General features: G+C 39.4%; 1 protein-coding gene across 2 annotated transcripts in view; it reads right to left on the minus strand.

Annotated features, from left to right (window-relative positions):
- Positions 1 to 12,313, minus strand: part of PCCA (propionyl-CoA carboxylase alpha subunit) — a 273,195-nt gene that overhangs the window by 118,756 nt on the left and 142,126 nt on the right. For both annotated transcript variants that reach the window (XM_021416023.1, XM_021416032.1), the window contains 2 exons: positions 11,171 to 11,281; positions 87 to 189 (listed from right to left, as the gene is read on the minus strand). In XM_021416023.1, the coding sequence (XP_021271698.1) occupies positions 87 to 189; positions 11,171 to 11,281 (214 nt within the window). The remainder of the gene's footprint in view (positions 1 to 86; positions 190 to 11,170; positions 11,282 to 12,313) is intronic.

A 12,313-nucleotide genomic window follows, 5' to 3' on the forward strand; every position in this document is an offset into this window, starting at 1 on the left:
GTTTCTCATCAGCGTCTCTCTCGTGCATGAGAAGATGCCATCAACGAAACGCATTAGCACACCTGAGTTCCTGGAAACAAACTTACCTTGGAGTCCCTAGAAATCGCTGTGATCGCAGTTGTTCAGCTACATACAAAGAAGCTGCTGTTGCCAGTAGTTCTCTTCTTTCATGATCTGTCAACTTGTGCCCTAGTTTTCAAAAAATCAGTTAAAAATTATTAGAAATCACAGACCAGCACAGATATAAAAACAAAAACTAACTACCAGTAAAACACTGCTCAGTCCTTACAGATTAAACCTGCATTTTTTCCCCTAAATTAAGATGAGGCTCAGCCTAGCAGATGCTCTGAGATACAGAGTTTAAACTGTATGTTTTCATACAGATCAGCCCTACTGCTAACACCAGAAACTCTGTTGAAAACAATTTGACAACTGAAAGAAAAAAAAAAAATTGAACGATGCTGCAGCATCTTGTTTTTGTTACTGAAATGTCACTGGCTGACATATTGCGCCTCATGCTGGTAAGGAATCCATTTGTACATTAGAACTTATTCAAAATATACTGCATTCTTTCTCACTACCTTCCCTTACCAAGGCTACACAGCTTCCAAGCAAAAGTGACAATAACTTCAGAAATAAATGTGGATTAAAGCACTTGTCAGTTCTGCATCCTTTAGTGTCACTCGTGTCATCATTATTTTGCAACTAATGAAGTCAACATCATACTTGGCACTTCATAAGCAAAAAACAGCTCAAAGCAGCTCACAATTTAAAGGTAGGTAAGCTAATAAAGTTTTGGACAAAAATCGGGGTAACTCCTATGCTGATCTTGCTGCAGACTGTGAAAGTTGAGTAGAAATTCAGTTGTCCATTCAGATTAAAAGAGCAGAGTGCCAGAATTCTGCATTCCTTTGTGCAACACAGATTTGGTATGAGAAGCTAGCACGTAGGTGGACAAAACTAGTGTTACTGGAGAAGTGAAGCAGTCCCATGTGATGTGAGGGGAAGTAAATGGGCAAGAGAGGTAGCCAGTCCATAAGGCAGTGATGGGAAGTTAAAGCTGCTGTAAAAGCGGACAAGAAGTGCAAAGATGAATTGTTATGGAGAACAAACTCAAAGTATTCTTAGGTGAGAGATTTTGCACAGATGAAAGCATGGGTGTTTCAAAAGCTAGAGAGGAAAATAATGCAATAATTTAAGTTGAAAAAAAATATGAAGGTAAGGCTGAAAGATTTCATAGAATCATAGAATGGTTTAGGTTGGAGGGGACATTTAAGATCATCTAGTTCCATCCCCCTGCTCTAGGCAGGGACACCTCCCCTTAGACCAGGTTGCTCAAAGCCCCATCCAGCCTGGCCTTGAACGCCTCCAGGGAGGGGGCATCCACAACCTTGCTGGGCAACCTGCTCCAGTGTCTCACCACCCTCACAGTAAAGAATTTCTTCCTAATACCTAGTCTAAATCTACCCTCTTCCAATTTAAAACCATTTCCCCTCGTCCTGTCGCTGCATGCCCCTATAAAAAGTCCCTCCCCAGCTTTCCTGTAGGCCACCTTCAGGTACTGGAAGGACTTCAACACGATTTAGCGAAACTTGATTACAACAGAGCTCAGAGTGCTTTATGCAGCTGCTGTCAGCCTCAGCAGACCTTCATGCGTATATATCACAGCAAATGCCACCATCTGCTGCAAGTATCGACTTCATATAAAAGAACAGCACCCTGATCAAGCTGTAGGTGTCCCTGTTCATTGCAGAGGAGTTGAACTGGATGATCTTTAAGGGTCCCTTCCAACTCAGATGGATCTATGATGGTGAAACAGGCGGGGAAGGGGTTCAGGAGGCTGTATCTCCCTGAGCAACTCTGCCCGGTGAGGCACATTTGCTTCTAGTCATTCAGCACAGTTCCTGTCTCCACCTCCATGCTCCCATCACCTCAGCACATAATGTTGACTCACGTTCTCCAGTCCTTGTTATTAGGGAATGACAGTTTTTATCAGTAGCATAAGACTAACACAGTCCTCTGGAGAACACAGAATAGAGACCTACCACAACAATCAGAGCAGGCTTTACAGTAACAAGTGCAAGAATACAGTTTCAAAACAGGATGTCTTCTACAGGGGACCCACCATTCGACTGGACACGTTAAACAGCATCTTCATGTATCCATAATTAGAGTTAATTTCATCAATGCAATCAAGCTAGAATGATGGAAGTACCCTCCTTATTGTTCCACCTGAGAGTACGAAGGAGCTGTCACTGGCCAAAAAGGGTAAATTTGGAAATAAAAAAGTCAGCAAATCTCTTTATTTTTAATTTAGCCCATATTAGCATACTCTGGCTAAAGATTAATGCAACTTCCTTTGCTCAGTGTTTATTATTTTCTATCGGCCTTGAAGTTGGAACTGTCTTCACTAACACAAACATGCAGAAATAAAAATTCTCAAAGTCTGAGGAATTGACTTGAGAAACAAACTTGATCTTTCCTTAGTTACTAGAAGAATTAACTGCAGAGGGAAAGACAGAAAACGCTAATATGTATATATATATACACACATATGTGTATATAACCAAAAGCCTTATATAATTATGAAGCCTTATATAATTATACGAAACAATAAGCATCTACTGTCTGGCTCTGAGGTGTGTCAGTTTTCCAATTTTCTAGTTGTTTGCACAAAGAGAAGAAGCTCTGAGACTATTTTTCCAAAAGGCTGTGTATCTAAAATTAGTAGTTTTTTTCTGTCTCAGCCAGTCCAACACCAGCTCAGATATATCAGGTAGAGATACATCAGGAAATCTCCCCTAGAACCTTTACTTCTCAGTTATCCTCCCTAACAGTCATGTGTGATCAAAACTGCACGTTCCCACCTGTCCCAACAAACACTGGTAGTATCAGTACCTACTCATGTACAAGAATAATGTAAAACTAGAAAAAATCCCAGTGTGAATGTTTTATTTTATGACCTTTATCTCTGATGAAATCAGTAACTGCTTTTGCATTTGTTGTGCTGAAAAAGCTATCTTCTCCCTGCATCTTCAGTAAAAATCAAACTTCAAACATTGAACAAAAGTTGATAACTTGAAACATGTTAACAACCAATCAAGAATTATATTCACCTCCTCGTAATCACTGACATTAAAAAAAAAGTTTATACATTTTCTCTATTCATAACCATCTACATTAGTTGGTGCACACATCTGGCACACAGAAAGCCAATCATTACTGTGGTGTCCAGCGTGGGCAAGCTGCATTTATTTTCCCGAGTCTGGTAGATAATACAAACAGTTAGCAAGAACATACCAAGATTAGGTTTGGGTCTTTGGCATTAAAGATACACTCCTACCACAGAATGTCCTTAGCATAACTTTGGTTGCATACCTCAGAAGTTTGATTAAAGGTTGCTTCCTAAGGATGGTGATTTACCATTATAATACAAGTCTGCTGTTACTACTACCCCTAAACAGCAGCCCTGTTGTCCTTCTCTTTGGCTCGTGCTCCATCACTATGCTTAGAATGATTTTAAACAGTTTTAAGTTAAACTTCCTATTACATTACTATATTTGGGATCATGTAAATACTCCAGATAGTAATACCTTTGTCTCTCTTCAAGTATTATTTTACCTTACAAGCCACTCTTCAGGATTCCAACTGATTGTCTTGAAGTATAAATGACTATTCACCTCCAATAAAGCCACAGGCCTTAAAATAAAAGGAAACTCTTTCATGTTCACTATCTGCAAAAGATCGAACTGAAAAGTAACAGAGCTCCTTCTGAGGCATTTTTCCATGCGCTGCCTTGATATAAGGTGAAATGAGTAAGAAGCAAAGGCTCCCCAGCTTCCAAGATGGGAAGTTCTAACACTGCCCTTTTGTATCCTCCTTACTGGATACTGCAGATCCCTGAGCTACACGGAGATTTTGTCTACCCCATGAAGCATACAGCAGCTTCCAAATCTCTCTGCTCAACCTAGGATATACTCCTGCATTCTCAGTATCACTGAACTGAATTATATAATGTGAACATGAAACAAGATTAATGGCAATAAAACTAGTCACAAGTAAAGGAGTGGAAGCACTGTCACTCATATTACTTAAAAGCAGACAGTCCACATACATTACTACTAAATAGCAGTACCCTGGATGGAGAGAAGACATGGAAAAAGTATTTCTCTCTCATCTCCCTGATGTTATGATTGCTTAAATCAATATTATCCCAGTATCCCCCAAGCTGAGTCAAAAAGGTTCATGAAATTACTTTACATAACCAACATCAAATTAGATTACAAGAAAGGTCATTTTTCCCATAACAGTCTCATTTGCATTTTGTCCTAGAAATGTGTTTCCTACTATCAGTTACAGAAGAAAAAAGAAAGCACAAACAAGCCCTGGTTATGTGCCCAGGCCTGTTACTTAATAGTTGAAAAGTGACTGTCTTCTGATTGGAAAGAATAAAAAATTAAAACAAAATGGTTAAAACAGAAAGTACAATGCATAATTCATATCCATGGCAATGAATACATAGTATTTAGGTTCTGTTTTGGCTTGAAGTTTTCCCAGTGGATTTTGAAGTTACAGATAACATGTATACCAAGTAGGCTGAAGCAGAAAATAAAGCTGGATGTTATTACAGGTTTTCATTTCTTCTGAAGTCCAGATGAGCTTTGTTCCACCCAAAAATGGTCATGGAAAAATACAGACAATATTATTTGCATATGCAATCCCAAACTATTCAGAATATAGAAGTATGTCTCTCAGAGCTGGTGATCATTTTTTAGATGGACACTATAGCATACATAAAGGCAACCTCTACTATTTTGAAGTACAAAGGAATTACTGACAAACTAAGAGTTCTTGACTTCATCTGGCATAGATAAGAAAGTCAACTAAGCTATCTGTTAAAATAAATTTTATAATCCAATAGTTTAATAAAATGGAAACAAAGACTTGGTTCTAATACAGAGAACATGAATAGAAATAAAAGCAACAATCCTCTCCCTTCTACTGTAACACATTCAGAGAAGCAGCATTACCCCATGCAACTAAAAACAATTTAAATAATACCTGAAGTTTCAATTCATCTAACAAGTGCTTTTATGCATAAAACAGAATCCTAGAATCACTAAGGCTGGAAGGAATCCTGGTAGGTCTCTAGTCCACGCAGTGTCCACCTGTCACTCCAGCAGGCAATCTCAACATTAGCATCAGACCAGGTTGCCCACTTTTGTGCAGTCTTGAAAAGTCTTGAAAAACTCTCCAAGGCTGGAAATTCCACACATTCTCTGGGCAAGTCATCCCAATGCTTAATCATCCTTAGAATAAATTCTTGTTGCCTTATATCCAAGAGGAACCTCTCATATTTCAATTTATGACCACCTGTATCTCACCCCTGCTATGCACCTCACTGAAGAGCCTGGCTCCATAGTCTCAGGAACACCCTCACAGATGCTAGAAGGCTGCCATTAGGTTCTCTTTAAGCTTTCTTGTTTCCAAACTAATCCAGCCTGGTTCTCCCACCCTCTCCTCATAGATCTTCTGCTCCAAAACCCCAGTCCCTCCACTAACTCAAGATCATTGACACCTTTCTTACACATATGAGAGGGGTAAAAGTACAAACAGGATTCCAGAAGTGGTTTCATGAGTGCTGAGTAAAAAGGAGCAATTATTTCTCTACTTCATATAATTATGACAAACAAAATGTATTTTAAAGCTTTAACCTCATGCACAGGTGAGCTGTGGAGCTACTCATACTCTGGAGCTACTCATACTCCGGAGAAAGAACCTTCCTCTTTTTTTCATAGAAACGCTTGGGTTGGAAGGGACCTTAAAGTCCACCCAGTTCCAACTGCGTGGCGTGGGCAGGGTCTCCAACTGTTACATCAGGCTGCCCAGGGCCCCATCCAGCCTGGCCTTGAACATCTCCAGGGATGGGGCATCCACAGTACTTCTGGGCAGCCTGTGCCTTATCACCCTCTGAGTGAAAAATGATCTCCTAGTATCTAATCTACATTTCCCCTCTTTTAGTTTAAAACCATTCCTCATTGTCCTATCACTATCTGCCTCTGTAAAAAGTCGGTCCCCCTCCTGTTTACAAGTTCCCTTTAAGTATCGGAGGGCTACAATGAGGACTCCCCCTGGAGCCTTCTCTTCTCCAGGCTGAACATGCCCAGCTCCCCCAGCCTGTCTTCAGAGGAGAGGTGCTCCAGCCCTCTGAGCATCCTCAGGGCCCTCCTCTGGACCCGCTCCAACAGCTCCATGTCCTTCTTGGCAAAGGCCCCAGGCCTGGACACTATACTCCAGATAGGGACTCACAAGGGCAGAGTAGTGGGGAACAGTTACTTCCCTGCCCCTGTTCACCACCCCTCTTTTTTTGATGCAGCCCAGGATACTGTTGGCCTTCTGGGCTGCAAGTGCAATCTGTCAGCCTGCATCAAGCTTTTTGTCCAGCAGAACCGCCAGGCCCTTATCTGCCGGGCTGCTCTCCCCTTTTATACTAGAAATGAGTTAACAAAGGTTGTCTGTCAGAAGTTCTGCTCTTCCTTTCCAACAAATGAGATCAACATGTAAGAAAATGGGAAAATAAAAAACTCTTTCTTCTGTTCTGTGCTCTGATACAGGTTTTGCAATAACCTCTTGGAAAACACTCCACTTCCCATTTGCACAGGATCTCTCTTCCAAAGAGACTGACCAAGCATTGGAGACATCACTGAATAACCAGGAAGAGTGGTTCATTAAAAAATCTCAAAATCAAAATTAGCCAGGAAATGAGAGATTAATGTGCATCAACTGTATGACAAAGAATGATGCCATGTTTAGCGTAGTAACCTAAGGACTCATGGGTTTAATTTGTTCTTTGTCAAAGACTCCCCTTGGATCTTTGTGAACATAGAGGCACTTTCTGCACCTCCAAAATAGTGATAACATATAATATCTTCTTTTTTCACTAGAAAGATTAGGAAGTACAGAAGCATTCCAGGCTGCTTGGAAGCTGTAAAAGGACAGCTTGTTTGACAGCACTCTAGTAGTATTGCCTACTCCTGCATGCTTCAAAAAGATTTTCATTCTCTGAGCAAAGAGCTTGGAGGCCACAATAAGACAGGCATATTTGTGTCACATCTAACCTAATCAGTGTTGCCGCACCCAATTTCAGATCTGCTCTCCTTCCAATACATGTGTACACAGAGCAGTAACCCACGCCAGCTGACCTACTAGCCAGCCAGCATTCTAGACAGCAGCTGTCTTCCCACACTAATCACACACCGAGCCAGTCTAGTTTCAGCACAGCAATATTTTAAAATAACTTGAAATAGACAAAATGTTTTTGTTAATGGCTGTTTACTTAAAGAATGGAAGAAAAATAGTTAAGCTTTGATCATGAAAATAACTAGACATCCCAGTTCTAGATGTAATTTGAAGTAGACATCACAGGTTAATGCGAAAGTTGCCAAAATACTTCTAATAATTATTTTTTTTCTTAACTTACAGTAAAAGCTTTTTAACAAGAGTCTTACTATAAAAGTCTTCAATAGAACACTGGAAAACAACTTTTTTTACTTATTTTCAGTAACACAAAAGTTGTTTCTTGTAGTTGAGGAAAAATGCACGTAAGGAATGGGCCAGTCCTCATGCAGTCAACAGAAAGAAAACAACAGATGTTCTTTACATCAGTGTAGACCAACAGTGGGAATTTCGTAGTTTAAAAATAAAATGCATTGAATTGTGCGTAAGCATTAACATAGTATGCATCTTCACTGATTTTTACTTGTATTTTTTAAGTTTTCCAAGTTTAAAGCACTGGATCTCTACTTTGAACAGCAGCACAAACATTTTGGTGTTTCCAAATCCACTCTTACTACACTTAGTTCTAATTTTTCATATTATCTGAAATCTTTTTTAGTTGTACACTTTTTTCTTTTTTTCTTTTTTTTTAAATAAACAATATCAGGATTTATAAAGCTACTTAGTTTTCAAAGCAAAATTTATGATGGGTTTTTATAAAGAGGTTTGTGAAGTGAATAGAGAACTTGCACTGTATAGTCTAATTTTCCTTTGCTTCTCTTGTTGAGTTTCAGCACATCATCTGCAGAAGACTGTTGTTTGCCTTCAACAGTTTCCATCAGAATTTTTGCATTTGCAGAAATTTTTCAATAGATACTTAAGAAACTATCCTCTAATTCAACTGATTGGTAGTTTTTCAAGTCAAAAGGAATCACATCATTAAAAGGGCTCTCAATAACCTGAGAGAAGTTTGAATCAGTATTCTTGAGTTGAAATACAAATGCTTTGTAATAATCATTTCTCCATTTTATTTATCATTAAGAATCATAGAATCACAGAATGACTTGGGTTGGAAGGGACCCCAAGGCTCAACAAGACCCAATCCTGCCACAGGCAGGGCCACCAACCTCCAGATCTGGTACTAGATCAGAATGCTCAGGTTCCCATCCAACCTGGTCTTGAACACCTCCAGGGATGAAGCATCCACAGCCTCTCTGGGCAGCCTGTTCCAGCACCTCACCACCTCGGTAAAGAACTTCCCCCTGACATCCAATCTAAACCTTCCCTCCTTGAGCTTAAGAAGGCTAATGTATGTCTGTATTTGGCACGTGGAAGGAGAGGACTGAGACATTTCAAACTGCATGAATGAATCATTTCATGTTGTTCATTAGTTCCTATTGCGAACAGTCCCAATATCTCTTTCCATGTTTTCTAGTGTTTACAGCAAAAGTTTATCTTTATTGTTAATTATTAACCTCAAGACTGTTATTACCTCAAGACTGCAACTCTAATCAGTTATTTGCATCAGTGAATATATGCACACAAATATGTTCATATACAGCTCAAGTCATATGACTCCAAACAAATTTATTGGCATCTTGAAATTTGTGGACAACAAGTAACTAACTGATCATATATACTGGTTAACAATGCAATATAAAATATTAAAAAGACAAATAAAAGAACAAGAGATGTGTTCCTTTCTAGAGTCAAAAATATAGAGCATGGGGTCTCTCACCTGCATCAGTAAAACCTGCCGTCTTCTTACAAGTAATCAAAGAACCCAAGTAAGGGTAGAATGGTTTTTATTTTCATTGTTCTCAGTTATGTGTCAGGTGCAGCTGCTTTTTCATGACATAGTATAAAACTATCTTAACTGTTTGCAGCTCCTCCTTTCACCTCCGTTCCTTTCTCCCCAGCTCTAGCCTGTCACTCACTTTGCACATCTGCTAAAGTTCACCAGACTCTTCCATGAGCTAAGTCAACCTAGTAACTCTCAAAAGACTACTCCAAAGGCAGCAACAATAAAAATGCAGTGTTCTGGTGGTTTAGGAAACTGAATTCACCAAGAAAAAGGACTGAAAAGTCCCTGAACCATCAAAGAGATTGGACATGGAATTCCATATGAATGCGTCAAGGAAAGGAAGGAAGTCAGACCTGCTAATCAGCAGCAGAGAGCCCTCACAGCAGATCAGAGTACCCTCAAGTCTGTGAGGGATGAAAGCCTGCTCAGTTACCTGAGGATTAGTTAGGTACCCTAGCAAAGAAAACAAAGAACATTTGAGCTACAACCATCCCAAGCTTATTGCCATCCAAGGTGATTAACTCCTACTCCTTTGGCTCAGTCAGGAACCAAGAACAAGCTGGATGCATTAATCTCCCATGTAGGACCACATCAAACAGAACTGCCAATTACATGATGATATAAAATATCTCCATGGTTGAATACTCTTTGAATCAAACTCGCATGCTGAGTCCTAGGGTAAGAAAAATCTGTTCTGCTCCTAAGTGAGACTGCAATTTTGCAAGGTGCCAGTCATTTCTGGTGAATGTCAAACCAGCAGTGTTGTCTCCGAAGTGGGATGAGAGTTTTGCCACACTGGGTTAATGATGAAATGCAGAGAAAGGAATCTCCACACAATTCACAGAAGACCCAAAGTCCCAGGAAAGATGAGGCAAAAACATGCGTATGTTATGTAAGGAAGAGCTTCTTCCTCATGAATCTCAGCTGAAGTGTGAGGCCTGTAACAGGACTGACCACGTAGGTCATGAAAGTATCTACAGGAGATTGGCTTAGAGACAACATAACCTTTGAAATTTTGATCCTTGTGAAAGGAAACCAATTTGTTTACCTACATTTCTCTAGCACCTGTTGTTAAACACTTCTGCAGTTTTTTGTTTGGGATGTGCCCTGGTTCTATCAGTATTCCATATCATGACAACATGCAGCAAGTTGTTTAGTACTGAAACACAGTACTGGGGAACTGCACTTTCTGGGTCCTAGCTCCCAGCAGTCTCAGCCATTCTCACATGGGTTCCAGCTCTTCAAGAGGAAGATACACTGAGAAGAGACAGACTACAATTCCCAGAAGTCTCCAGTACTCCCCACGTGAATTTGGACTCCAGGTGATGGGAGAGAACTCTATTCTTTTCCAGGCAGCACGGCCAGCAGCACAGTCGGAAATCCCTTCTCTCTCATTTGTTTGTTACCTGTAACTCCCTTTTTGTATCATATTATCTTACATTCTTTTACCATTTGTAGTAAATTAGTTCTCTCTCCTTATCCTAATCGAGTTGTCTCCACTTTCTTCTCCCCGAAAAGGGGAAAGGCGAGCAAAGAGGCCAAGAAGGTTGTGATAACATCAACCAAACCATAACAGGATGTTGTACAGAAACATTTGCATATGTGTTTATTTCCCATTACTGCGTGTAATGAGTATCAAGACTAGCTTAATGGAATACTCTGATAAAACATCCATGTCCTCCAAAACATCATTGCAGTTAACACAAATAGTGCAAAAAGGTGCTCCTAGAGATGCTGCACAAACCCACAGGAGAAGCAATAGCAGTGGGTAAAGAGAAATCTCATCTCCAGGTAACAGTAGGAGCGCTGTCTATAATGAAGCGCAACAGCATGGCAGAGCTGAACTGATGTTTATTTTACATATTTCATATCACCTACAAATTGTTTTCCTGACTCTGGTTGTATTTAATTTACTACTTTGTCACTACAGATATATATTTTACCTTTCTGAAAGAAGGTAACCATTTCAATCATATAATATGTTGTTAGAAAAGCCTGTGTGTATGCACAGATACATAAAAAGATATAAAGACTGATTGGGGAACGTGACAGCCTAAAAGCTCTCAACAAAAATTCCCATGAGGAACAAACCTTTAAATCCATCAGGATAAACTTCAGGAAGAAATTTAGTGCTGATGTCTCCTTGAACAAAGCGTGGATGGATGATCACTTCTCTCAATAAAGAGATATTGTGAGTCACACCTGAAAATAAAACATCAACACAAAATCAGGTAAAAATATTAACTGAATTACAGTTGGAAACAACTTTTTAAAATGTGCTCTTATCTTCAAGGAAAACTTATTTATAACTTTGAGACCACAGTACTGTTGTAATCAAAGCAAATTAACCAGTTTTCTCCAATCCTACTTGAAGATATCCTCCTTAAACTCTCAGTGTAATTAACAAGTAAACCCTCAAAACTTTCACCACACTAGACCTGATTGAAACACCTAGTTAACTCAATGACAGCATGCATAACCAAGAGACTTTTGGTCATCTCACTGAAATGACAGATGCATCATGACCACACATTTCAGCCCCGTTCCAATGAATCCTAGCCCATCTTGTTAACCTACGCCCTTATATAAACACACTGCTGTGGAAGATACACGCTGTGCTGTACCCCCAGTCACAGTAATGAAAGATGGTAAAAAGTTTTATAGCAAATATGTTCATAGTTTATAGCATTTTCATAGCTTTTCATAAGAGACACCAGCGGAACTTTATAAAACAAAGAAATCTATTGGTTACTCTCAGCTTCAAGTTAAGGTATTTGGATTTTTTCAGATATCACCAACGCAAAGATACTAGCAGTACAGTGACTGAATTGCTGGGTCAACAGAAGGAAATTTTTACACTTCCTTTACCTTTGTGTTTTTCCAGTTCAGAGTATGAAAAATAGTCTTGTTATTTTATGTGCAGACCAGTTCAAACAGTTGTAAAGCTTTTTTCCCCCTACAGTCTGCTGCTGGTGTGAATTTTCAAGCTCTCTGTGTGGCCATTACTGTAATCACATTCAACACATGGAATCAGCCTCACTGAGTCATGAAGTCATAGCTTTAAAGACTAGTTCATGAACCATTAAGAAAAACATTATATCAGTTCAATGATGACAAGATGAAAATTTGACTATCTGATTAAAAGAGGATAAGCCTCCTTGTTGCTTGTGACCTAGATAGTCATTTATGAACCTTGATTTCATAAATACATAAACTCACTTTGCATCTCCACTA

This window comes from Numida meleagris, chromosome 1 (genome assembly GCF_002078875.1).
Source record: "Numida meleagris isolate 19003 breed g44 Domestic line chromosome 1, NumMel1.0, whole genome shotgun sequence".
Classification (NCBI taxonomy): Eukaryota; Metazoa; Chordata; class Aves; order Galliformes; family Numididae; genus Numida; species Numida meleagris.